At 42.8% G+C, this 27,997-nt stretch overlaps 1 protein-coding gene across 2 annotated transcripts; it reads right to left on the reverse strand.

The window, feature by feature from the left end:
• Positions 1-213: 213 nt before the first annotated feature.
• Positions 214-27,997, reverse strand: LOC120029786 (potassium channel subfamily K member 1-like). Of its 2 annotated transcripts, none has more exons than XM_038975056.1 (3): positions 27,476-27,997; positions 24,866-25,261; positions 214-3,540 (listed from the first exon to the last, which is right to left on the reverse strand). In XM_038975056.1, the coding sequence occupies exons 1-3, from the start codon at positions 27,870-27,872 to the stop codon at positions 3,269-3,271; spliced, it is 1,065 nt and encodes a 354-aa protein (XP_038830984.1). In that variant the 5' UTR covers positions 27,873-27,997; the 3' UTR covers positions 214-3,268. The 2 variants fall into 2 exon arrangements, with proteins under 2 accessions (XP_038830984.1, XP_038830985.1); XM_038975057.1 differs by lacking the exon at positions 214-3,540 and adding an exon at positions 7,313-7,716.

The following is a 27,997-nucleotide window of genomic DNA, read 5'->3' on the forward strand; positions in this document are numbered from 1 at the left end:
CCCACGCTGCATTATGGGAGTCTAAATCTGCATTTATTTCTATGAGAAACTAGACAGAGCACAATAATATACAGGTGTTGTTGTTGCAGATACACAGGCGACTGAAATAGCGCATGCACCACACAATAACACTGACAAGGATTGACAAGGACTTCGACAGTTTTGTGTGCTATAAGACCAATGTGGCATATCTATAAATAATTTAAAGAATAGAACAATGCATTTCAGACAAAATATTTATAACAGTAAAAATATCACTGCAACTGTCAAGTCCCCTTAGCCAGGGGGAGATTGTCATTCTCCCGTTTGGCCAATTAACAAAAGTACCAACACGATTACATACAACTCCTCTGTTTACTAAACTGGTATTCAAAAGAAAACATTCTTGACAATGTTAAAGGCTTCTACTCATTCTGTCATTGTGCGATGTAGAAGAGTTTTGTGGAAAGAACTACAGTTAAAACAAAAACCCTGAAACATTCTTAGATGATCTATAAAACATAATTCTGCACAACACAAACATATGTTGAAAATGAAACGTCTACATTCTCAAGAATGGACAGCAGTTTCCTGTCTGGTACAATACAATCAGGTAGGGTCTGGTGCTATAAAAGTCTGTCCCATCTGAAAAATGTACTCATATAGTATGATTGAGTAGTGTATGATATAGGCTAGTCTGTCCTATAGATGTAGGATCTTAATTTGATCTAGATTGTCACAGCAAAATAATCAGTGGTTAAGCTATTAGCTGGACAAAAGTAGGCTACATAAAAAGTGCAATACTGTTAATATAACCATGTGTTAGTGTGGGTTTTCACTGAATTTATGTAAATCACAAAGCTCATCTTCAAATTCTCTGAAACAAAAGGGTAATCAAATTAAGATCCTAAATCTGTAGAAATAATATTACCAGTATGTACACAAGCAAACCAGCTTGTACTGTAGGCTACAAACAAATGACTTCCAAATACAGGATGACATCAAGTCAGGAGAAATATGTACAAGCAAATCAATTAATGTTCCTTGATGTACATCTTAACTTAAATGTTAATGTAGTACATTTTTTGTAGATCTTTGGACAATATGTCAGAAACTGATTTTCAATAGCAACATAATGAGTTGAGTTGTCAAGGGAAATGTTTTGACTGCATTGCACTGTAAAGCAGTCCTGTCTGTCAATCAGTGTTTCCTATCTTCAAGTTTCTCTCACAATCACGCTCTCATGGAGTACCTTCACTTTAAATCATCTGCATAAATCACAAATACACATTTGTAAACACTACACTTTACATCCTCCAAAAATACTAGGCTCTTTCTAAATTTGGTTCAAAAACAGTTTATATTCTCATCTTTAAATAGAGATTTCCAGTATCAAATAATGTCTTGTGTCACAGAGCAGTCCTGAAGTTTTATACAAACAGCCTACTAACATTACTTCTTATGAATTCAGTTGTTGCCCTACTTTGTCCTCTCACTTAAAGTAGCACTATGCAGAAATCGATCCCCCATTTCTTGGTTGGCAAAATTCAGATAGTACACCTAATTTCAGTTTATATGGTGACAAAACAAGCAAGTATAGTGTTGAGAATCATTGTACCATCTAAACCACTGTGAAATTATGTATCATTTCCATAACCAAAATGTTTATTTTCAGCTATAAGCAGCTGGTGTACAAACCTAAAAGTAAAACTAAACTTTACGGGAAGCATAGAAATAGCACACATAGAACAAATCTCCCACTTCTTAGACTTGCTTTCAATGAAAGATCTAGAACGTATTTATATGTGAATTTGGTCAGGTCGCCAAAAAAGTTACATATTGCAGCTTTCAATCTGAGGTACGGGAAATTACTTTTGTACTTTCCAGAACCAATTATTTTGGTACAAAATGTTCAACCCAGTAATTTCCCATTTCAGAGTGGTGTCACAAGATATACAGTAACCTGCTGTGTTCAAATAATTGATGAAAATACACTGCAAAAAAAATGAAAGGTGCTTTGTGGTTCTATATATAATCTTTTTTGAGGGCCATGTTATTTTATGAGCAACTGACCCTTTTTCATTTTAAATAGCAGCATTTCTTCTAGCAGCGTACACTGCTTGGGTTCTGCCTTTCTTTTCCCCCTTAAAAATAAAGTTTAAAAGCTTTTATAATTGTCACTTTAACATTCAATAAACCACATATTAGGCACAGTAAATCCCTTTCTTTTAGACGAATCAACATGATAAATACACACAGTACAGCCCAAGACATGAAACATTTAACTACCTTAAAATAACATTACAAGTTGTACTTTAAACTAGCATCAAACAAATGTCTTACTGTAATTAATACACAGAGCATTTACAACAATGAAATGTGCTACTGTTGTATACCTGATACAGTTAACCTGAATACATGTGTTCCATTAAACTCCTGTAAAATAGTACTTAAGGTATATGTATACAGACACATTACGGCACAATGTGACAGTTACATTTTACAAGGTGGATGTCCTATTAAATGTTCCCTAATGTGCTATAGTCAAGTCAGTTCTATGAAGCCCATATCTGTGCTTTTGTATTACGACTGCCTTATAACTTGCTCTGAGCGAGTTCATAATGCATTATAGATACAGTATGTGCTTAATGTTATTCCATCCATGAGAACAGCTGATAGCATGTCTGTTCTGAGCGAGGATTTTGACAATGCACGAAGCTATAGCAGGCGTTTCCCTTATCATTAAGTTAGACAGCGTACATATCAGCTATACATATGAAGGCTATATTAAGTTTTTCCTATGTCAGTGAATACAGATCTTGTTTATGCAGTATAGCACAATATGTTCATTTTTCATCATTAAGAGAGTGATAGTTAAATTTCTCATGGATGATAAAGGGCTAAAAGACAATCGGTCAATTTCAACATTACCAACAATGGTTTGAAGTTGAGCTTTTGTTTTTAAAATGCATCCTTGTGCTGAAGCTTAAGTTATGTAGTCACAAATATCCTTCTACGAGAGTCCTCTATCACCCCCCCATAGGTTGCATCCCAATTCTCTACCCTTTTCATTAAAAAGCATTGAATTGGTGTAAGCGTTCACTGGGGAGAGTTTCAGCTAACGTTAAAGTTTCACCTAGAGAATTCATGATAGGCAGTGCACACTTCAAAAGAAGGATAGTGAAATGGGATGCAAACTTGGTTTCACCATCCCCCCCCTTCAGTACTCTCCTTGTCCTTCCCTAGTTTCCTGCCTATTTCACCGCAACATTTTAACTATTTCCCCCTTCTAGTCGATCATGGGGTCATCTCCACCAGGCGAGGCCAGCACGGGGACACTAACGAAGGGTACGTTCTTAGTCTTGTCCTCCCTGAGCGAGGTGGAGTTGGTCTGGTGGGACACAGAGGTGAAGGCCAGATGGTCGTGCTCCAGTATTGCCAGGCGGTCCTGTGGTTTCTCCTTCTTCAGATAGAACATCTTCCTCAGGGTCTTCAGCTGCTGCAGCTCACAGAACGTCTCCAGGACCACCAGCATCACAACCAGGCCCAGAAGGAGGTAGACTGGAGAGAGAAAAGGAATAATACAGACAAGGGGTTACTAGAGGAACCATTATCAATCACAGAAGGTCTCCAGGACCACCAGCATCACAATCAGACCGAGCAACAGGTAGACTGAGGGGGGGGCGGCAGAGACGGAGAGAGTGATGTTGCATTTCATAAAAATAAAATCTTTAGCAATATTTACTCATGGGATTTCATGCCAATGATGCTCATTGAATTGAGAGGGAGAGATGAGTTAAACCAACACTAGCTGAGCCGGAGAAAGGATGTGACCTTAGTAGTGGAAGCAACACTAGGTGAGAGGTGACCTTACCAGATGCTCTTATCCAAAGTGACTTACAGTTAGTACATTCATCTTAAGATAGCTAGGTGGGACAACCACATATCACAGTAAGTACATTTTTCCTCAAAGTAGCTCTCAGCAAAGTCAAAGCTAGTAAGAGAAAACAAAATGTGCGTGTTAGTTCACAAATGGGGGGATGCTGTAGGATTTTTTAAGATTCTCTTTAACGAGGTAGCGTTTCAAATGTTTTCAGAAGATGGGCAGGGACTCATTGGGGTGCCAGGACAGAGAAGAGCTTGGACTGTGCTGAGCGGGAGCTGCCCTCCAGGTAGGGTTGCGAGGGCCAAGAGACCAGAGGTGGTAGAATGGAGTGCTAAGGTTGGGCTGTATGTTTTGAGCATAACCTTTAAGTCTTTACTGAAGACTCATCTCTTCAGTGGGTCATATGATTGAGTGTAGTCTGGCCCAGGAGTGTGAAGGTGAACGGAAAGGCTCTGGAGCAATGAACCTCCCTTGCTGTCTCTGCCTGCCCGGTTCCCCTCTCTCCACTGGGATTCTCTGCCTCTAACCCTATTACAGGGGCTGAGTCACTGGCTTACTGGTGCCCTTTCATGCCGTCCCTAGGAGGGGTGCGTCACTTGAGTGGGTTGAGTCACTGATGTGATCTTCCTGTCTGGGTTGGCGCCCCCCCTTGGGTTGTGCCGTGGCGGAGATCTTTGTGTGCTATACTCGGCCTTGTCTCAGGATGGTAAGTTGGTGGTTGAAGATATCCCTCTAGTGGTGTGGGGGCTGTGCTTTGGCAAAGTGGGTGGGGTTATATCCTTCCTGTTTGGCCCTGTCCGGGGGTATCATCGGATGGGGCCACAGTGTCTCCTGACCCCTCCTGTCTCAGCCTCCAGTATTTATGCTGCAGTAGTTTGTGTGTCGGGGGGCTAGGGTCAGTTTGTTATATCTGGAGTACTTCTCCCGTCTTATCCGGTGTCCTGTGTGAATTTAAATATGCTCTCTCTAATTCTCTCTTTCGGAGGACCTGAGCCCTAGGACCATGCCTCAGGACTACCTGGCATGATGACTCCTTGCTGTCCCCAGTCCACCTGGCCGTGCTGCTGCTCCAGTTTCAACTGTTCTGCCTATGGCTATGGAACCCTGACCTGTTCACCGGACGTGCTACCTGTCCCAGACCTGCTGTTTTCAACTCTCTAGAGACCGCAGGAGCGGTATAGATACTCTTAATGATCGGCTATGAAAAGCCAACTGACATTTACTCCTGGGGTGCTGACTTGCTGCACCCAAGACAACCACTGTGATTATTATTATTTGACCATGCTGGTCATTTATCAACATCTGAACATCTTGGCCATGTTCTGTTATAATCTCCACCCGACCCAGCCAGAAGAGGACTGGCCACCCCTCATAGCCTGGTTCCTCTCTAGGTTTCTTCCTAGGTTTTGGCCTTTCTAGGGAGTTTTTCTTAGCCACCATGCTTCGACACCTGCATTGCTTGCCGTTTGGGGTTTTAGGCTGGGTTTCTGTACAGCACTTTGAGATATCAGCTGATGTAAGAAGGGCTATATAAATAAATTTGATTTGATAGCCTGAAGGTAGGGAGTGGCAGTTCCTCTTGCTGCTCGGTAAGCAAGTACCATGGTCTTGTAGTGGATGTGAGCTTCCTTGGGAATGTTGAAAACCAGGCAGGCTGCAGCGCTCTGGATAAGTTGCAAGGGTTTGTTGGCACAAGCGGGGAGCCCAGGAAACAGCAAGTCGCAGTAGTCCAGATGGGAGATGACAATGCCTGGATTAGGACCTGCGCCCGCTTCCTATGTGAGGTAGGGTCATACTCTACAGATGTTGTAGAGCATGAACTGCTTTGATATCTGCAGAGAATGACAGGGTGTTGTCCAAGGTCATGGCAAGGTTCTTATCACTCTGGGATGGGGCCACCATGGAGTTGTCAACCATGATGGAGAGGTCTTTGAGCGGGCAGGCCTTCCCAGGAGGAAGAGCAGCTCAGTCTTGTCGAGGCTGAGGAGGTGGGCCAACATTCAAGCGGAGATATCTGCCAGGCATGCGTGTTGCCATGTGGGTGTCAGAAGGTGGAAGGAGAAAAGTAGTTAAGTGTCATCCGCATAGCAATGATAGGAGAAACCATGTGAGGATATGACGGAGCCAAGAGGGCCTAGAACCGAGCCCTGGGAGACACCAGTCATGAGAGTACGTGGTGCAGACAGATCCTCTCCAATTCACCTGGTAGGAGCAGCCTGTAATCAGAGTGTGCGGTGCCTGAGATGACCAGCCCTGAGAGGGTGGAGAGGAAGAAATGATGGTTCTCTGTGTCGAAGGCAGCAGATAGATCTAAGAGGATGAGAACAGAAGCAGTGCGGAGAGCCTCCGTGAAGAAGAGGAGTCTCAGTTGAGTGACCAGTCTTGAATTCAGACTGGTTATCGTCACTAATATCGTTCTGAGAGAGTTAGTCATAGAAAGCACGCTCAAATGTTTCTGAAAGAAAAGAAGGGATACCGGTCTGCAGTTTGACATCAGAGTCAAGTGTTGGTTTCCTGAGGAGTGGAGCGACTTGGGGCATTTTGAAGTCTGAGGGGACGCAGCCAGTGGTCAGGGATGAGTTGATGAGGGAAGTGAGAAGGTCTCTAGATATAGTCTGGAGAAGGGAGGAGGGGATGGGGATGGGGTCGAGCGGGCATGTTGTCAGGCGGCCGGACCTCACTAGTCTAAGGATTTCATCTGGAGACAGGAAAGAAAGATGTCAAGGTGTAGGGTAGTTCTGTGCAAGTGGGACCAGTGGTCTCAATAGGCTGAGTGAATTAGAAGCGGATGTCGTTCTTTTCAAAGTGGTTGACAAAGTCATCTGCAGAGAGGGAGGGGTGGAGGATTGAGGGAGGAGAAGGTGGAAAAGTGTTTACTAGGGTTAGAGGCAGAAGCTTGAAATGTAAAGTGATAGAAAGTGAGACTTTAGCAGGAGATAGAGGAAGGTAGAGAGGAGTGGAAGGATGATAGGTCCTCCAGAAATTGTGTTTTCCACCATTTTCGCTCAGCTGCCAGCAGAACTGTTCTGTAAGTTCGCAATGAATCACTCAGCCACAGAGCAAGGGGGGAGGCGGAACAGGCCAGCCAGAAAGGGGATAGTATGAGTCATAGGATGCGGAAAGGGAAGAGTAGGGTTGAAAAGGCAGAAGGAATCAAATCAAATTTTATTTGTCACATACACATGGTTAGCAGATGTTAATGCGAGTGTAGCGAAATGCTTGTAGGAGACATGAGGGAGAAGGATTTAGCAGAATGGAGAGAGGAGAGCATAGATTGCGACGGCTTTTGACCATCTGGGTAGGGGTTGAGTGGCTAGGGTTGGAGGAAAGGGAGACAGAAAAGGAAACAAAGTAGTGATCAGAGACCTGGAGGAGTGCTGCAGTGAGATTAGTAGGCGAACAGCCTCTAGTAAAGATGAGGTTGAGCATATTGCCTGCCTTGTGAGTGGGAGGGGACTGGGAAAGGGTGAGTTCAAAAGAGGCAAGGAGGGGAAAGAGAGTTGGAAAGAATTTAATCTAAAGCAGACGTCCGGAGGTTGAAGTCGCCAAGTACGAAGAGTGGTGAGCCATCATCAGAAAATGAGGTTATCAAGGTGTCAAGCGGGTGGGAAGCATCTGTAAAGTTTACAGGGAGAATAGCGAACTGGGATAGAACACACACACACACAAGCTACAAAAGAGCTAAATTATATATATTTTTTAAATCAGAAAATAAGTAGGTAAAAACACTCAAGTGAGAGTTGTGGCGCCTTCCTCTCTTTCCTTCCTCGAACAACTCTGCTGAACAGTCTTCGGTTTGGCGACGGTCTTAGTTTGGCGACGAGACCTCTGCTGACACGGCAGCCGCTGAACTTAGAAGAGGAAGCAACACTAGGTGAGAGGTGATCAGATTTTCTCAGAGACAAAATATTATTTTCTCCATAATTACACAAAAGAGTATGCTTTCTAAATGTTTCAAAAACAACTAAGTGTATTTCTATTAAGTAATGGGGTATCTAGCTTAATTTCATTTAGTTTTTGTGACCTGCGTTTTTTAACCAATGTATACTATATGGACAAAAGTATGTGAACACCCCTTCAAATTAGTGGATTCCTCTATTTCAGCTACACACTGACAGGTGTATAAATAAATAAAAATAAATAAAAAACGAGCACACAGCCATGCAATCTCCATAGCTAAACACTGGCAGCATATTTGCACATACTGAAGAGCTCAGTGACTTTCAACGTGACACCGTCATAGGACACCACCTTTCTAACAAGTCAGTTTGTTAAATGTATGCCCTGCTAGAGCTGCCCCGGTCAACTGTAACTGCTGTTATTGTGAGGCGTAAATGTCTAGGAGCAACAACGGCTCGGCCGCGTAGTGGTAGGCCACACAAGCTCACTAGAACGGGACCACTGAGTGCTGAAGCGCATACAGATTGTCTGTCCTCGGTTGCAACACTCACTACCGAGTTCCAAACTGCCCCTGGAAACAACATCAGCACAAGAACTGTTCATCTGGAGCTTCATGAAATGGGTTTCCATGGCTGAGCAGCCGCACACAAGCCTAAGATCCCCATGCGCAATGCCAAGCGTCGGCTGGAGTGGTATAAAGCTCGCCGCCATTGGACTCTGGAGCAGTGTAAACGCATTCTATGGAGTGATTAATCACGCTTCGCCATCTGGCAGTCTGACGGCTGAATCTGCCCCAATGCAGTGCCAAATGTTAAGTTTGATGGAGAAGCAATACATGGTTTATTGCCGTTTTTCATGGTTCGGGCTAGGCCCCTTAGTTCTAGTGAAGGGAAATCTTAACGCAACAGCATACTAATGGCATTCTAGATGATTCGGTGCTTCCAACTTTGTGGCAACAGTTTGGGGAAGGCCCTTTCCTGTTTCAGCATGACAATGCCCCCCCGAGCATTAAGCGAGGTCCAGAGAGAAATGGTTTGTCAACATCGGTGTGGAAGAACTTGACTGGCCTGCACAGAGCCCTAACCTCAACCCCATCAAACACCTTCGGTATTAATTGGAATGCCGACTGTGAGCCAAGCCTAATCGCCCAACATCAGTGCCCGACCTCACTAAATGGAAGCAAGTCCCCGCAGCAATGTTAAAATAGATCATTTAGAACCAATAATAAAAACAGTTCTACAACTGAACATCAACAAAGTGCCTGCCCTGCCACAAAATGCTGAACTTATTTTTAATAGGGCAGGGATCTACTCTGAAACATTTTGAAAGGAGTAGAAATGTAGAAGCACACAAAGAAATAAAAAAAATCGGAGAACAATGACTAAAAGTTCATGAATAAAAGTTTTGGGCTCTATTTGCGCCGTGATTTTGTCTCGTCAATTTGGAGATGTCACGTTATTGTAACAATCCTATTATACATAACACAGTTCGTATCTGGAAGCAAATTAAGGTCCATTTTAACCAAAATCATTCCTGCTCCCTATTGCGAGGAATCCCTCCTTTGCCCCCTCTAACCTTGATAACACATTTGAGCAATGGGGAGAGCTAGGGATCAATAACATAGGGGATCTATATATAGAAGGGAGCTTTGCCTCTGATTTGTTGAGGGAAACATACAATCTTCCCAGAAGTAACTTTTTCAGATACCTACAGATGAGACTGTTAGAAAACATGTTCCTACATTTGGAAATGCTAAACCTTCCATGTTTGACAGATGCATAAAAAGTTGTCCCACCTCAGGCAAACAGATATAATCTATATGACGCTTTTCAATCTATTAGCACACCTTCTACAGATGCCATTAAGGCAAAATGGGAGGAAGAGCTAGGCACTGACATTTCTGTAGCAGACTGGGAAGAGAGCTTGGAGCATATCTACACCTGCTCAATTAACTACAGACATCGTCTCATACAAATCAAGACATTAGACTATTCCAAAACTAAGCTGCATAGCATATTTCCTGATACCTCCCCTATGTGAGTTAACACTACTCCACTGCTTTGCCCTACGTTCTAACTTGCATGGTTATTGGTGCGGAATTTTTGGGATCCTCTTTAGTTCTGGAGACTAGTTGACCCAGACCAGCTTCTGATCAACCTGGGAGTGTCAGAAACCCTGAACAGATTAACCAACCAGTAAAAATAAAATTGTTTTTCACATGTTTTTCACACTTACTTAGAAGCCCTTAACCAACAATGCAATTCAATGAATAGAGTTAAGAAAATAAACTAAAGTAAAAAATAAAAAGTAAATAGTCTGGATGGCCATTTTATTCATTATTCAGCAGTCTTATAGCTTGGGTGTAGAAGCTGTTAAGGAGCCTCTTGGACCTAGACTTGGCACTCTGGAAAAAGGTGTTGTCGTGCCCTCTTCACGACTTGTCTTGGTGTGTTTGGACCATGGCAGTTTGTTGGTGATGTGGACACCAAGGAGCTTGAAACTCTCAACCTGCTCCACTACAGCCCTGTCGATGTTAATGGGGGCCTGTTCGGCCCTCCTTTTCCTGTAGTCCACGATCAGCTCCTTTGTCTTGCTCACATTGAGGGAGAGGCATCACACTGCCGGGTCTCTGACCTCGTCCCTATAGACCGTCTCATCGTTTCATTGTGCCGTCAGCAAACTTAATGACAGTGTTGGAGTCGTGCTTGGCCACGCAGTCATTGACGAACAGGAGGGGACTAAGCACGCACCACTGAAGGGCCCCGGTGTTGAGGATCAGCGTGTTAGGTGTGTTGCCTACCCTTACCACCTGCGGTCGACCTGTCAGGAAGTCCAGGATCCAGTTGCAGATGGAGGGGTTTAGTCCCAGGGTCCTTAGCTTAGTGATGACCTTCGTGGGCACTATGGTGGTGAACGCTGAGCTGTAGTCAATGAACAGCATTCTCATATAGGTGTTGTTTTTGTCCAGGTGGGAAGGGCAGTGTGGCATGAGATTGAGATCGCGTCATCTGTGGGTCTGTTGGGGCGGTATGCGAATTGGAGTGGGTCTAGGGTTTCCGGGATGATGGGGTTGATGTGAGGCATGACAAGCCTTTCAAAGCACTTAATGGCTACTGTCATGAGTGCTACGGGGCGGTAGTCATTTAGGCAGGTTACCTTCACATTCTTGGGCACAGGGACTATCGTGGTTTGCTTGAAACATGTAGGTATTACGGACTCGGTCAGGGAGAGGTCCGCGCATGCTCTGAGTACACACCCTAGTAATCCGTCTGGCCCCACGGCCTTGTGAATGTTGACCTGTTTAAAAAGGTCTTCCTCACATCGGCTACAGAGTGTGGTCACCGGAACACCTGGTGCTCTCATGCATGCTTCAGTGTTGCTTGCCTCGAAGCAAGCATAAAAAAGGCATTCATCTCATCTGGTAGGCTCGTGTCACTGGGCAGCTTGCGGTTGGGTTTCCCTTTGTAGTCCGTAATAGTTTGCAAGCCATGCCACATCCGACGAGCGTCAGAGCTAGTGTAGTAGGATTCAGTCTTAGTCCTGTATTGCCTCTTTGCCTGTTTGATGGTTTGTCTGAGGGCATAGTGGGACTTCTTATGAGCGTCCGGATTGGTGTCTCGCTTCTTGACAGCAGCAGCTCTAGCCTTTAGCTCGGTGCAGATGTTGCCTGTAATCCATGGATTCTGTTTGGGAGATGTACGCATTGTCACTGTGGGGATGACTTCGTCAATGCACTTATCGATGAAGCCGGTGACTTAGGTGGTATACTTCTATTGGATGAATCATGGAACATATTCCAGTCTGTGCTAGCAAAACAGTCCTGTTGCGTAGTATCCGCGTCATCTGACCACTTCCATATAGAGCAAGTCACTGGTACTTCCTGCTCTAGTTTTTGCTTGTAAGCAGGAATCAGGAGGATAGAATTATGGTCAGTACCTGGCCACTAGGAGTGCTGCTTCTGGATGAGAATTTTCTTGTGTGCTTATGGCCTTATACAGCTTGTTGAGCACAGTCTTAATGCCAGCATCAGTTTGTGGTGGTAAATAGACAGCTACAAATAATATAGATGAGAACTCCTGGTAGATAGGGTACCTCATGATAAGCTGTAGACCACACTACCTCAAACGAGCAATACTGAGACTTCTTTAATATTAGACTCATGCACACCAGCTGTTATTGACAAAGACACACACCCCCGCCTCTAGTCTTAGACGTAGCTGCTCTGTCCTGGTGATGCACGGAAAACACAGCCAGCTCTATATTATCTGTGTCTTTATCCCACGGCTTGGTGGCTTAACTTCTTGCGACTACAGGGGGTGCTGTTCCGAATTAGCATTTTGTCGTCTCCAAATTAAACTGCCTAGTACTCAATTCTTGCTCGTACAATATGCATATTATTAATTCTATTGGATAGAAAACACTTTCTAGTTTCATACAACGTTGAAATTATGTCTGTGGGTGACCCAGAACTCTTTCTACAGCGAAATCCATGACAGACAGTGAAAGGTCTGAGAGCGAAGCTCTGGTTTCAGATCAGTTTTTAAGGTCTCTGTCTATCCTATGGAACGACACGAACTGCACCCGCCTTCCCCTGGATGTCAGTAACCAATGAGAAGTGGAATGGGCCTTCTAGGTAGCTCTCAGAGGTTATAAAAGACCAAGGAGTGAGAGTAGCCCCCCTTTCGACGCTCGCCCTTACGCAGGAAGGGACCTCCGGATGCCATTTTCACAGGCTCGGTTATCAACTTGAAATGTATCCGTCTGTAATTTAATTCGATATAGGACTTAGAAACATCATAAGGTAGTTAATTTAAACCGTTTTATAGCAATTTATATCCGTTTAGTGCGATTTTGATGCATTTCTATGTGAAGCACCGGGCACATTTCGGGGTCCCGGTCGAACGTTAGCGGGCATTTAGACGGACAAAGGACATCTTTCGACCAAAAGAAGATTATACCCAAGAAAGAATACATTGCCCAAGAATCTGATGGAAAATCACCTCATAGTAAGTAATATTTAATATGATAAATCGTTGTTCTGTCGAAATATTTTAAACGCATATTTCGCCATTTTGTTTTCTATCCCTTCGCTTGGCGAACCCTGTATTGCACAGTAAGGATAATTTTAGAAATGTAAATCAGCGATTGCATTAAGAACTAATTTGTCTTTCGATTCCTGTCAACCCTGTATTTTTTAGTCAAGTATATGATTAGCTATTGATTAAACTAGATCACTCTGAAAGATGGCGACCGACTTTTCCATGCTGGTTTTGCTACCATCTTCATTGTATAACCACGGTTTTTTATGGCTAAATATGCACATTTTCGAACAAACAATATATGTATGTTGTAATATGATGTTACAGGAGTGTCAACGGAAGAATTCTGAGAAGGTTAGTGAAAAAATTAATATCTTTTGGCGATGATTACGTTATCGCTATTTGGCTTGAATTGATGCTCTGGTATTGTTTGCATATGTGGTATGCTAACTTATCGATTTATTGTGTTTTCGCTGTAAAACACTTAGAACATCTGAAATATTGTCTGAAATCACAAGATCTGTGTCTTTCCATTGCTATGCTTTGTCTATTTTTATGAAATGTTTTATGATGAGTAAATTGGTCATACACGTTGCTCTCTCTAGTAATTCTAGTCCAGTTGTGACTGTGGGTGCAATTGTAAACTGTGATTTCTACCTGAAATATGCACATTTGTCTAACAAAACCTATCCTATACCATAAATATGTTATCAGACTGTCATCTGAGGAGGTTTTTTCTTGGTTAGTGGCTATCAATATCTTAGTTTAGCCGAATTGGTGATAGCTACTGGTGGAGAGAGAAAATGGTGGACAAAGGAAAAATGGTGTATTTTGCTAACGTGGTTAGCTAATAGATTTACATATTGTGTCTTCCCTGTATAACATTTTAAAAAACAGAAATGATGGGGTTATTCACAAGATCTGTATCTTTCATCTGGTGTCTTGGACTTGTGATTTAATGATATTTAGATGCTACTATTTAATTGTGACGCTATGCTAGCTATGCTAATCAGTGTGTGGGGGGTGGGGGGTGATCCCGGATCCGGGATTGATACTCGTGAAAGGTTAACCGTTTTTAATGTCCCGTTGGTAGGATAGTCTCGACCATATAGCGAGTGTTTTCCAGTGATTGCACGTTGGCCAATAGAACCGATGGTAATTTACTCACATCCTAACACAGCACCCCGACCTTCTCCCTCTCTATCTCTGCCTTTTCTTCACACAAAGGACAGGGATTTGGGCCTGGTCTCCGGAGAGCAGTATATCCTTTGAGTCGGAGTTAATGATCAAAATGTGATCAAATCTGGCAGAACATCTCTTATTTGAACCATTCAGCGCTGTGAATTTGTACATCAATTAACTCTCACTTGTGATCTTGCAATCTACCCTTGGGCAGCATGTGCTAGTCCCGTCACCGAGCAGTGTGTGTGTGTGTGTGTTTGGGGGTGTGACATCTGCCCTCTTCTTTCTGTTTACCTGTCCTTGTTCTGTATATTCTATTTTGTACTCTGGGTCTTTTTGTATTTATCTGCTCTTTTATATGTTTATATAAGAATTGCATACTTATTTTCTACAAAGTACCTATACACCATTGTGTTCAATAAAAAAGTGAGCAAAAAAACTACATTATTTTGGGAGTGATCCATGCTCAATCAAGCACAATTATTAGGTGAGACATTTTCAGCTGGCTCTTGAAGGGATGGTCCGTTACTGTGGTAACTGCTTGCCTGTGACGGAAAAAATCTGAGTGATTTCTTCCTAGCAGCAGACAGGTGCAGCAAACGCAAACTTATATTGAAAAACAACACGATGTAACTGGCCAAAAAAATGAGGACAAGGTCACACTTTAGTAGCCTTTCTTGTAACTTCTACATGTAGGCTATGGATTAAAACACTTAAATAAACTGTTCCCCAAATGCTCTGTGTGACCACCCGCCAATGTGGCTGGTGAAATATACATTCGTAGTTACCAATCCTGGAGGTGACATTAGTAGAGGAAGCCTCGTCACTTCCTTTCTGGCGCACGTCACTTCTTGTTGAAGGTGGTACGAGGGAGAGCTTGGTTAGGGGTTTTGGAAAGTCGATTGAAAAAGTTGAGTTACTAGCTAAGCTACCTTTTGAGTTTGGATCCTGCGACGTGCTACTAACTGTCCAGTGATCCAGCCAACCAAGGCCGGGTCTGAGGAGCTGTTTGGTGCCTAGCTAGCTGCCTATCAAGCTAGCAGGGTTTTCTTGAGGGCTTGAACGCAGCCCACGATGCGGTTAGTCATTGTAGCTGGGACCGCACATTGTGGCTGTCTAGATCCCTGATGTTTTTTTGTTGTCAATCTTCCCTGGGCCCCGTCTGGAACTGCGAGGAGTAACAACTATGCTGCTACCATGACAAAGATGAAAGACGGCGGGAGTATGGCCACCCGGACAATTTGCATTGACACCCCCACCCTTTGTTTTTACAATGTTGCTACTTGTCACTTTACCCCTATCTACATGTACAAATTAGCAAGATGTCCCCGACAGACATGGCAGCTCTGCTCTGGCTCCTAAGCAACTTTGCAGTGTTTTTTTTTTTTTGTGTGTTATTTCTTACATTATTAGCCCCGAACGTTTTTTTGTGTTATTACATGCAGCCGGAAATAACTTCTGGATATCAGAGCGGTGATAACTCACCAGCATTACTACTAGGAATACAACTTTCCCGAATTGGATCCTTTGTTCGCACCCCCCAGGGCAATTGATCTTATCCCAGAGGCTGCTCCAAGAAGCCGCCGGCGGAGAAGAGGTATTCGGAGTGGACTTCTAGTCCGACTCAAGATGCGGGGACACCATCCACTGTTTCCCAGTATATTACTCGCTAATGTTCAGTCTCTGGACAAAGTAGATGAGCTCAAGGCGAGGATCTCCTTCCAGAGAAACATCAGGGATTGTAACATACTCTGTTTCACGGAAACATGGCTCTCTCGGGATATACTGTCCCCGTCCATACAGCCATCTGGGTTCTCAGTACATCGAGCAGACAGGAATAAAGAACTCTCCTTGAAGAAGAAAGGCGGGGGTGTATGTTTCATGATTAACCATTCATGGTGCGATTGTGATAACATACAGAAACTCAAGTCCTTCTGTTCACCCGACCTAGAATACCTCACTATCAAATGCCAACCGTATTGCCTTCCAAGAGAATTCTCTTCGGTTATCGCCAGAGCCGTGTATATTCCCCCTCAATCCAATACCATGACGGCCCTCAAAGAAATTCACTGGACTTTATGCAAACTGGAAACCACATATTCTGAGGCCGCATCTATTGTAGCTGGGGATTTTAACAAAGCAAATTTGAGGAAAACGCTAGCGATGTTCTATCAACACATTGACTGTAGTCCTTGTGCTGAGAACTCAACCACTGCTATTCTCTCTTCCGGGATGCCTACAAGGCCCCTCGTCTGCCCTCCCTTCGCCAAATCAGATTATGACTCCATTTTGCTTCTCTTTTCCTATTAGGCAGAAACTCAAACACAAAGTACCTGTGCTAAGGTCTATTCAACGCTGGTCTGACCAATCGGAATCCATACTTCAAGATTGTTTTGATCACGCAGGCTGGGATATGTTCCGGGTGGCCTCTGAGAATAACATTGATGTATACACGGACACGGTGACCGAGTTAATCAGGAAGTACACCTGCCCAAACCAGAAACCGTGGATATATGGCAGCATTCGCGCAAACCACCGCATTTAACTATGGCAAGGTGACAGGGAATATGGGCGAATACAAACAGTGTAGTTATTCCCTCTAAAGCAATCAAACAGGCAAAACGTCAGTACGGCGACAAAGTGGAGACGCAAGTCAACGGCTCAGACACGAGACGTATGTGGCAGGGTCTACAGACAATCACGGATTACAAAAGGTAAAACCAGCCAAGTCAGACACCGACTTCTTGCTCCTGGACAAGCTAAACGCCGTCGCCCACTTTGAGGAGAAGTGCCATCGCTCCCATTGACTGTGGGCTCTCGTTCTCCGTGGCCGACGTGAGTAAGACATTTAAGAGTGTTAACCCTCGCAAGGCTACCAGCCCAGACGGCATCCCTAACCGCGTCTTCAGAGCATGCGCAGACCAGCTGGCTGGTGTGTTTACGGACATATTCAATCTCTCCCTATCCCAGTCAGCTGTCCCCACATGCTTCAAGATGGCCACCATTGTTCCTGTACACAAGAAAGCAAAGGTGACTGAACTAAATGACTATTGTCCGTAGCACTCACTTCTGTCATCATGAAGTTCTTTGAGAGTAGAGATCGACTGACTATGATTTTTTTCAACGCCGATACCGATTATTGGAGGACCTAAAAAAGCCGATGCCGATTAAATCTGATTTTTTTTTTTTAAATGTATTTGTAATAATGACAATTACAACAATACTGAATGAACACTTTTCTTTTACCTTAATATAATACATCAATAAAATCTATTTAGCCTCAAATAAATAATGAAACATGTTCAATTTGGTTTAAATAATGCAAAAACAAAGTGTTGGAGAAGAAAGTAAAAGTGCAATATGTGCCATGTAAAAAAGCTAACGTTTAAGTTCCTTGCTCAGAACATATGAAAGCTGGTGGTTTCTTTTAACATGAGTCTTCAATATTCCCAGGTAAGAAGTTTTAGGTTGTAGTTATTATAGGAATTATAGGACTTTTTCTCTCTATTATACCATTTGTATTTTATATACCTTTGCCTATTGGATGTTCTTATAGGAACTTTAGTATTGCCAGTGTAACAGTATAGCTTCCGTCCCTCTCCTTGCCCCTACCTGGGCTCGAACCAGGAACACATCGACAACAGCCGCCCTCGAAGCATCGTTACCCATCGCTACCCACACAGACAGTGTGGGTGGACTGAAGAAATTTGGCTTGAAGGCTGAAGAAATTTGGCTTGGACCCTAAGACCATCACAAACTTGTACAGATGCACAATTGAGAGCATCCTGTCAGGCTGTATCACAGCCTGGGTACGGCAACTGCACCGCCCACAAACGCAGGGCTCTCCAGAGGGTGGTGCAGTCTGCCCAACGCATTACAGGGGGCACACGACCTGCCCTCCAGGACACCTACAGCACCCAATGTCACAGAAAGGCCAAAACAATTATCAAGGACATCAACCACCTGAGCCACAGATTGTTCACCCTGCTATCATCCAGAAGTCAGTACAGGTGCATCAAAGCTGTGCCCAAGAGACTGAGGTGAGGTTAATTGCCGATTTCTGAGGCTGGTAATTCTAATGAACTTATCCTCTGCAGCAGAGGTTACTCTGGGTCTTCCTTTCCTGTTGCGGTCCTCATGAGAACCAGTTTCATCATAGCGCTTGATGGTTTTTGCGACTGCACTTGAAGAAATGTTTAATTCTTGAAATGTTCTGGATTGACTGACCATGTCTTAAAGTAACGATGGAATGTCGTTTCTCTTTGCTTCTTTGAGCGTTTCTTGCCATAATATGGACTTGGTCTTTTACCAAATAGGACTCTGTATACCACCCCTACCTTGGTCACAACACAACTGATTGGATTAAATGCATTAAGAAGTTAAGAAAATTCCACAACGGAACTTTTAGCAAGGCACAACTGTTAAACTTCTTGCGGATCAGTGGGACGCTAGCGTCCCATTTCCACAACTTCCGGTGAAATTGTAGAGCGCCAAATTCAAATTACTATAAATATTAAACTTTCAAGAAATCACAAGTGCAATACATCAAAATAAAACTTAACTTGTTAATCCAGATGCCGTGTCAGATTTCAAAAAGGCTTTTTTGGCGAAAGCAAACCATGTGATTATCTGAGGACAGCGCCCAGCCCACAAATGCATAACAAATCATTTTCAACCAGGGAGTTGCGACACGAAAGTCAGAAATAGCGATATAATATATATGCCTAACCTTTGAAGATCTTCTTCTGTTGGCACTCCAAAAGGTCCCAGTTACATTACAAATGGTCCTTTTGTTTGATAAAGTCCTTCTTTATATCCATAAAAACTCAGTTTAGCTGGCGCGCTTCAGTCAATAATCCACTCGGTTTCCCTTCTTCAAAATGCATCCCAAACATTACCAATAAACTTATCCAAACAACTCAATAAATGTTTATAATCAAACCTTAGGTATCCTAATAAGCAAATAAACAATACAATTTAAGACAGAGAATTGTTAGTATTTACCGGAGAAAAATACCAAAGAACGCGCTCTCATTCACGCGCTTGGAAACACTACAGCCAAAATGGGAGCCACCTAGAAAAACTACAATTTCTGGCTAATTTTTCCAAAAACCAGCCTGAAACTCTTTCTAAAGACTGCAGTTTCTAGGGCTTCCACTAGATGTCAACAATCGGGCACGATTCCACCCTAATATAAAAGTGCCAGCCATTGAAATCAGTGGAAGGAGGATTTTTCTTTTTTTAGGGATGGTTTGTCCTCGGGGTTTCGCCTGCCATTTCAGTTCTGTTATACTCACAGACATTATTTTAACAGTTTTAGAAACTTGAGTGTTCTCTATCCAAATCTACCAATTATATGCATATCCTAGCTTCTGGGCCTGAGTAGCAGGCAGTTTACTTTGGGCACGCTTTTCATCCGGATATCAAAATATCGCCCCTTATCCCAAAGAAGTTAATTGAAATGCTTTCCAGGTGACTACCTCATGAAGCTGGTTGAGAGAATGCCAAGTGTGCAAAGATGTCATCAAGGCAAAGGGTGGTTACATTGAAGGATCTCAAATATATTTTGATTTGTTTTTCACTTTTTTGATTACTAAACTCAGCAAAAAATGAAACGTCCTCTCACTGTCAACTGCGTTTATTTTCAACAAACTTAACATGTGTAAATATTTGTATGAACATAAGATTCAACAACAGAGAGAAAATGAACAAGTTCCACAGACATGTGACTAACAGAAATTTAATAATGTGTCCCTGAACAAAGGGGGGGGGGGGGGGGGGTCATAATCAAAAGCAACAGTCAGTATCTGGTGTGGCCACCAGCTGCATTAAGTACTGCAGTGTATCTCCTCATGGACTGCTCCAGATTTGCCAGTTCTTACTGTGAGATGTTACCCCACTCTTCCACCAAGGCACCTGCAAGTCCCTAGCCCTCACCCTCCGATCCAACAGGTCCCAGACGTGCTAAATTGGATTGAGATCCGAGCTCGTCGCTGGCCATGGCAGAACACTGACATTCCTGTCTTGCAGGAAATCACGCACAGAACGAGCAGTATGGCTGGTGACATTGTCATGCTGGAGGGTCAAGATGAGCCTGCAGGAAGTGTACCACATGAGGGAGGAGGGTGTATTCCCTGTAACGCACAGAGTTGAGATTTCCTGCAAGAACAACAAGCTCAGTCCGATGATGCTGTGACACACCGCCCCAGATCATGACGGACCCTCCACCTCAAAATTGATCCCGCTCCAGAGTACAGGCCTCGGTGTAACACTCATTCCTTCGACGATAAACGCAAATCCGACCATCACCCCTAGTGAGACAAAACCGCAACTCGTCAGTGAAGAACACTTTTTGCCAGTCCTGTCTGGTCCAGCAATGGTGGGTTTGTGCCCATAGGCGACGTTGTTGCCGGTGATGTCTGGTGAGGACCTGCCTTACAACAGGCCTACAAGCCCTCAGTCCAGCCTCTCTCAGCCTATTGCAGACAGTCTGAGCACTGATGATTGTGCGTTCCTGATGTAACTCAGGCAATTGTTGTTGCCATCCTGTACCTGTCCCGCAGGTGTGATGTTCGGATGTACTGATCCTGTGCAGGTGTTGTTAAAAGTGGTCTGCCACTGCAAGGATGATCAGCTGTCTGTCCTGTCTCCCTGTAGCGCTGTCTTAGGCGTCTCACAGTACGGACATTGCAATTTATTGCCCTGGCCACATCTGCAGTCCTCATGCCTCCTTGCAGCTTGCCTAAGGCACGTTCACACAGATGAGCAGGGACCCTGGGCATCTTTCTATTGGTGTTTTTCAGAGTCAGTAGAAAGGCCTCTTTAGTGTCCTAAGTTGTCATAACTGTGACCTTAATTGCCTAACGTCTGTAAGCTGTAAGTGTCTTAATGACCGTTCCACAGGTGCATGTTCATTAATTGTTTATGGTTCATTGAACAAGCATGGGAATCATTGTTTAACCTTTCTGGGACCAGGGGCAGTATTGAGTAGTTTGGATAAACGAGGTTCCCAATGTAAACTGCCTGTGACTCAGGCCCAGAAGCTAGGATATGCATGTAATTGGTAGATTTGGATAGAAAACACTGTACAGTTTCCAAAACTGTTAAAATAATGTCTGTGAGTATAACAGAACTGATATGGCAGGCGAAAAAAAAAAATGTATGCACTCTACTGTAAGTCGCTCTGGATAAGAGCGTCTGCTAAATGACTAAAATGTAAATGTAAAAATGAAAACCTGAGAAATCCATCCAGGAAGTGCCATTATTTTGAAATGGGTGTTTTCCCATTGAAAGCCTATCCACCATATAAAGGGATATGACCCAGATTGCATTCCCTATGGCTTCCACTAGATGTGAACAGTCTTTAGACATTGTTTCAGGCTTTTATTCTGAAAAATGAGGGAGAATGACCACTTTGAATGAGTGGTCAGTGGAAAGTCCCAGAGCTGTTTTGGTGCGCGCGACCTAGAGCACGCCTTTCGTTGTTTTACCTTTATATTGACAACGCTATTGTCCGGTTGAAATATTATTGATTATTTTGACAAAAAACAACCTGAGGATTGATTATAAACATCATTTGACATGTTTCTACAAACTTTACTGGTACTATTTGGATTTATCGTCTGCCTGTTGTGACCGCCTTTGAGCCAATGGATTACTGAACAAAACGGAGGTTTTTGGACAGAGGGACTTTATCGAACAAAACTAACATGTATTGTGTAACATGGAGTCTTGTGCGTGCAACCATATGAAGATCAAAGGTAAGTGATTAATTTTAATCGCTATTTCTGACTCCTCTACTTGGCTGGAAAATGTTTGTATGGTTGTGTGTGCTGGGAGCTGTCCTTAGATAATCACATGGTTTGCTTTCGCTGTAAAGCCTTTTTGAAATCTGACACATTGGCTGGATTAACAAGAAGTTAAGCTTTATTTTGATGTATTACCCTTGTGATTTTATGAAAGTTAAATATTTATAATACTGTAATTTGAATTTCGCGCTCTGCAATTTCACCGGATGTTGTCGAGGTGTCTCGCTAGCGGCACGCTTTCCCAAACAGGTTAAACCCTTTACAATGAAGATCTGTGAAGTTATTTCGATTTTTACGAGTTATCTTTGAAAGACATGGTTCTGAAAAAGGGCTGTATTTTTTTCTTCTCAGTTTACATGATTCCATATGTTATTTAATAGTTTTGATGTCTTCACTATTATTCTACAATGTAGAAAATAGTCAAAGTAAAGAAAAACCCTGGAGTAGATGTGTCCAAACTTTTGACTTGTATTGTATGTGTTATGGCTTTTCAACCTCTGCCATATCGTGGATTCAGTGCTATCTAATAGAACTCAGAAGGGTTTTCGTTAAATGGAAACTTCTCTAATGTCAAACATGTAAAGTGTGGTCTACTGCAGGGCAGCTCTCTAGGCCCTCTACTATTTCCTATTTTTACCAATGACCTGCCACGGGCATTAAACAGAGCATGTGTCCATGTATGCTGATGATTCAACGATATATGCATTAGCAACCACAGCTAATGAAGTCACTGAAACCCTTAAGAGTTGCAGTCTGTTTTAAAATGGGTAGCCAGTAATAAACTAGTCGTCAACATCTCAAACTAAGAGCATTGTATTTGGTACAAGTTCTAGACCTCAGCTAAATCTGGTAATGAATGGTGTGGGTATTGAACAAGTTGAGGAGACTAAATTACTTGGCGTTACCTTGGATTTTAAACTGTCATGGTCAAAAAATATAGATTCAATTGTAAAGATGGGGAGAGGTCTGTCCGTAATAAAGAGATGCTCTGCTTTTTTGACACCACACAAAGCAAGTCCTGCAGGCTCTAGTTTTATCTTATATAGATGATTGTCCAGTCATATGCTCAAGTGCTGCAAAGAAAAACCTAGTTAAGCTGCAGCTGGCCCAGAACAGAGGGGCACGTCTTGCATCATCATAGTTATTAGATGGCTAATATTAATACTATGTATGCCAGTCTCTCTTGGCTAAGAGTTGAGGAAAGAAAAATGACTGTGTTGGAAATTCCAAATTGTTTGCAGTCGGCTTACACACAGCACTGACACACACACTTACCACATCAGAAATACCACGAGGGGTCTTTTCACAGTCCCCAGGTCCAGAACAAATTCAAGGAAACATACAGTATTATACAGAGCCATGAGTGCATGGAACTCCCTTCCATCTTATGTAGCGCAAGTGAACAGCAAACCTGGTTTCAAATAACAAATAAAGTGACACCTCTCCCCATTGTGACCTAGTTGTGTGTATGTACTGACATGTACAGTATGTGTAACTAATGGATGCACACACACACTTAAATACAATCATGTAAATTGTAGTCTGTCTAATGTCTTTTTCATTTTGCGTCATACCCCAGCAAGACTAGCTGTCGCCATTGGCGCCGGCTAATAGGGATCCTAAAAAATGTATTAAATGTTAAGGGGAGTAGGAGAGAAGTGAGTGGGTGGGGCCCAGGGGTATAGTATTATTAACAGTATGTCATACAGCATGATATAGAGAGAGAAACAGTTAGTCAGTGAGAGGTGTCTGTCTAGTGACAGGAGGGAGTAGTAGTTCCTGCAAAACAGTCTGCTACAAACACATTCTGGAATGCAATGCCCCCTGCTCCCACAATCCCCCACACAACCACTACTGAATAGACCATCTTCAGTTCTCCGTTCCTCCTCTTCTCTAACTCTCAATGAGCCAGTGATGACTCGTAGCTCCTAGCATGGAAAACATAACCTCACAGTATCTGTTTTTCTATTGCTGTGACCTAATCTTACCACTAGGGGGTAGAGAGAGCTGCTGATCACAATTAGCAGCATGAAGTGTAAAGGTTGGTTTTCCCCTCACTGATCATAATCATTACTGAACTGAAATGTTGATGCACTACATGAACACACAATAGGCTTTGCCAGGCCTTTCCTGTGTTTCCAATGTGACCAACTATACTGATCGAGAAAGATCATTTTAAGGAAAGATATGTGAAGATTCTCAGAGTCAAACTTAAAAAACATGCCAGAAGTACTGAAGGCAATTCACATCAAATATACAGGGCACCCTTTTAAGTTAAAATCAGTCTTTTTCTCTATTCTTAGCCTCAAGATGTCTTTCAAACCTGAAGCTTCTAAACAGAATGAGAAACTGTCCAAGAGAATTCAGAGCCTCAAGATGTTGTTGCTCTCTATATTTGTCTGGATGTTTGTTTGCTTTAATCAGAGGCAACCAAATATGGTATCATTCATCAAACTTTAAAGCCACCATCTGAGATTTGTTCAACAGCAGCCCCACCACTTTTTTCACTATAGAGCTGAGGGACACAGCTGGAGAAATGTAACCTCTCTCAAATTCGTAGATTAAGCTATGGATGTAAGGACTGTGTAACAGTCCATGAGATCAACATGATAGTAAACAAACAATGTATTGCTTCAGCACCAAGACATTGTTTACAAACAAGGGAGTAAACAGAGGGGTATACTACAAAGCAGGGTCAAAAAGTTAGCCAGCTAACTTGCCTAAATATGGTAAAATGTTTTTAAAATAGGATCTTGAAATGGACATGGTCTAATTTACTCAAACCACATTTTAAAGCTTAGCTTTCTTAAAGCTGAAATATGTATCCTTTTGGTCAACCTGACCAAATTCACATATCTATCTCATTGAAAGCATGTTTAAGAAGCGGTAGATCTGTGCTATTTCTATACTTCACATTAAGTTTCGTTTTTGCGTCTTTCGCATCAGCTTCAAACAGCTGAACATACAATATCCAGTTATTTCTGGTTCTTTATCAAAGTTAGCTAACTCCTTGATCATGCTTAGTAGTACACCCCTCTGTTCTTAAAAAAATAAATTAAATAAAAACTCACCAGTGATTCCGACTTTATAGAGCTGTCTGAACCTCTGGTTGAAGGACTCCCCTGGTACGTAATCTCCCAGTCCGATGGTACTTAGTGATATAAAACAGAAGTAGATGCTCTCCAGGAAGTTCCAGTTCTCCTCTAGGGAGGAGAAGATGGCCGCCGGGATGAGGAAGAAACAGGAAGCAGCCAGGATGGCGAGGAGTGTGGCGTGGACCACGGCTACGAGAGGCTTGGACAGGCCCCAGCGGGTCGACACGTACATGACTGGACGGCGCGTGCTGAAGACCATGATGCGTTGGACCACGGCGGTGAGGAAGAGGAGGGTGAAGGGGATGCCGATCACAGAGTAGACGATACAGAAGGCTTTGCCTCCATCGGAGAGTGGAGCGGTGTGGCCATATCCTGGTTGAAACAAAGGGACATGGACAGGTTAGTTGAGATAATGAGCAATGGAAATGTAGCCTATAGAAAACTCACATTTAAAAGGATTTTTGGTTCTTAACAAAGCCAAAAATATGCCCATTGCACACACCCAATTAGTGAAAGTGCTCCCCTTAAGAGAGAACTTCACAGATTATCAGCAAACTAATTAGACAAAAGGAAGAGCTGCACCCTTTCCTTTTGTTTAATTGGTTTCTGAACCACAAAACAAGATATCTATTGTCAGTAGCTTAAGTCTTTGGTAAAGCCTTATATGCTTCCAACATTCTCATCTTTTTCCACATCTACAAGGCAGTAGTCATGACAATCGTCTATTGCTGGTTTTAGAGATGTTCACAACAATAGGAAGGAGCAACACAACATTATCTCATGTAGACAGGCAAACCAGCATAGCCATGACGGCAGAGGGGGATGAGCACTCTGTTCTGTAGCTCATGGCACGGACACGAGAAGGTGACATTAAAAGAAAAGAGAATGTAGCATGTTTTGGTTAAGTGTTCCTAGCATGAGTGGTTTAAAATGCAATGGCCCTCCAACACACCCATGCAGATTGGGAACTCAACTAAGCTACTTTGTCAGAGATGGCCTACCATGATACATTGTCATTGATATCTTTACTATGTCAAAACGTATTAAAAAAAAGTTGTCAGGAATGTTATCCTGCAGTAAAAGTATCTCTATCAAGTAATGTGATGAATGGTTAGGACAAGAAGAGCTGATGGAAAATTGAGAGATTGAATATAAAGTATTACCATGTGTGATTGACCTGACACCAAAAAGTAAGTTCCCCTCTGAGAAAAGAAAGTTATTGCTAGTCTAAACCACCTCTTTACTACAGTAATGGGCTACTACCACCATAGCTTCTTGTCAAGAAGCTATGTGGTGGATTGTAAGGACCAGAACTGAGAGAGTTCTTCTATACCACCTGTGAAATGAATACCTCGACACCATAGCTTCCCTTGTACTTTACTTTTTCATGGATCTCTCTGGCTGTATTGTGACTATTGTATATTTTCTTGTGTTTCATTGTTGCAATTAAAAAATTACAGATTCCTGTGTGAGGAAAATGTGACTGAGAAGGAACTGTGGTTGGTGACTTGAGTCATTTCATGGAAGTACAAAATGACAATGGGTCCCTAATCTTGTCAAACCGGATTGTCTGCAATCGGCACACCCATATTTCCCAGCGTTAGGCCTATCCTTGTGGCACTGTTCTATTTACATGGGACCACACACTAAGCCTATGTATCACCTTGGACTTAAGGTGCAACATCAACTCAGACAACAATTTCAAAATGGCCTATATGTTGGAAGCACAGTCAAAGATAGCTTAACTTCTGAGCGTCTTTATATCACTTGGGTTAGGACCAAAGATCTACAGAGACATGAAACTAATGTAGGCCTTTTACGCAATAGGCTATATGATAAGGAGGCTGTTATACGTAACACCTATTTAAAAGAAACGCCTTTGCTGTCTGATCTGAAGCATGTAATGTTGGTATCCCATCCCTAAACATGACTTATGTTAGGCCTACATACAATTACATATATTATAACTTGAAAAGTTAGGCTCAAACGGAATTGAGGACATAAAGTGTTGATTTCTTTTCAAGTCGGTAATCATTGGTGGGAATGTCCAAAACTACAGACCCAGGCTTGTAGGCTTTTTTAAAGGATAAATGTGTTCACTTTGTGAGAAAGAACGTGCCCTTGCTCAATGCATAAACACAGACAAGCAGGCAGACAGACATTGAGGGCATACTGTATATTATCATGACAGAATGCTGAGCTCGGGTAACGTAGGCAGGTGTTACTTGGGTGTACTGTGTCACGAAAGGGTACATTTCAGTGTCACAGGCAACAAAAAAAGGCAACCTGCTTTCAGGAATGTCGTGTACCTACCTTACAAGACGCGTATGACAACAATCAACTATATTACCACTAGACATGACTACGTAAGCAAGCAACTCCCTTATTTTTCTGAAAATAGAGCTATTAAAATAAACATTTCTGAATTGCACCTATTCATTTCTGGGGGCGATGCGCCGACGCAGAACGCGTTTTGACGCGGAGGCTGCATCACCTCCTTCAAGCCCCGTATGTCATTCAACGTTCCATCGATAGATGGCTGAAAAGCAGTAGTCTACACTTAAAATGGGACACTGACTGACTCACCTGTGGTAGACAATACAGTACTGGCGAAAAACAGCGAGGAGGTGAAGTCCCAATTCCAATTTGCCGATGCGTTGTTGAGAATGGACACTCCATAATTACTGGCCTCGAGCGCTTTCTCCAAAAACTCCTCGAGGCGTTCTTCCGACAGACATTCGTTATCTTGGAGGAACTGTTTTTTGATGGTTCGGAGCTCCTGGCGTAGAAGGTCTTCATAAGGCAGTTCCACCGAGGAAAAGACAACAGCTCCGAATATAAGATACAGAATATAGCCCAGGACTAAAAACAAAAAATACCATGTCGATTTGTGACTTTCGATCAATCGCACACACGAATTACTAGTTAGAGATTGTAGCATTTTCCAAGAGTTCTTGAATCGACAAGTTGATATCCTTGTCATAAACAATGAATAGCCTAGACGCCACAAATGTTACAATGTCTTCTAGTTTCTTTTCACACGCGCTGTCCTTAGCAACAGCTAAGCTTATGATGACAATCGTTTTTTCCGTCTCTCAGTCTGTTGGG

The sequence above is a fragment of the Salvelinus namaycush genome, chromosome 35 (genome assembly GCF_016432855.1).
Source record: "Salvelinus namaycush isolate Seneca chromosome 35, SaNama_1.0, whole genome shotgun sequence".
NCBI lineage: Eukaryota > Metazoa > Chordata > Actinopteri > Salmoniformes > Salmonidae > Salvelinus > Salvelinus namaycush.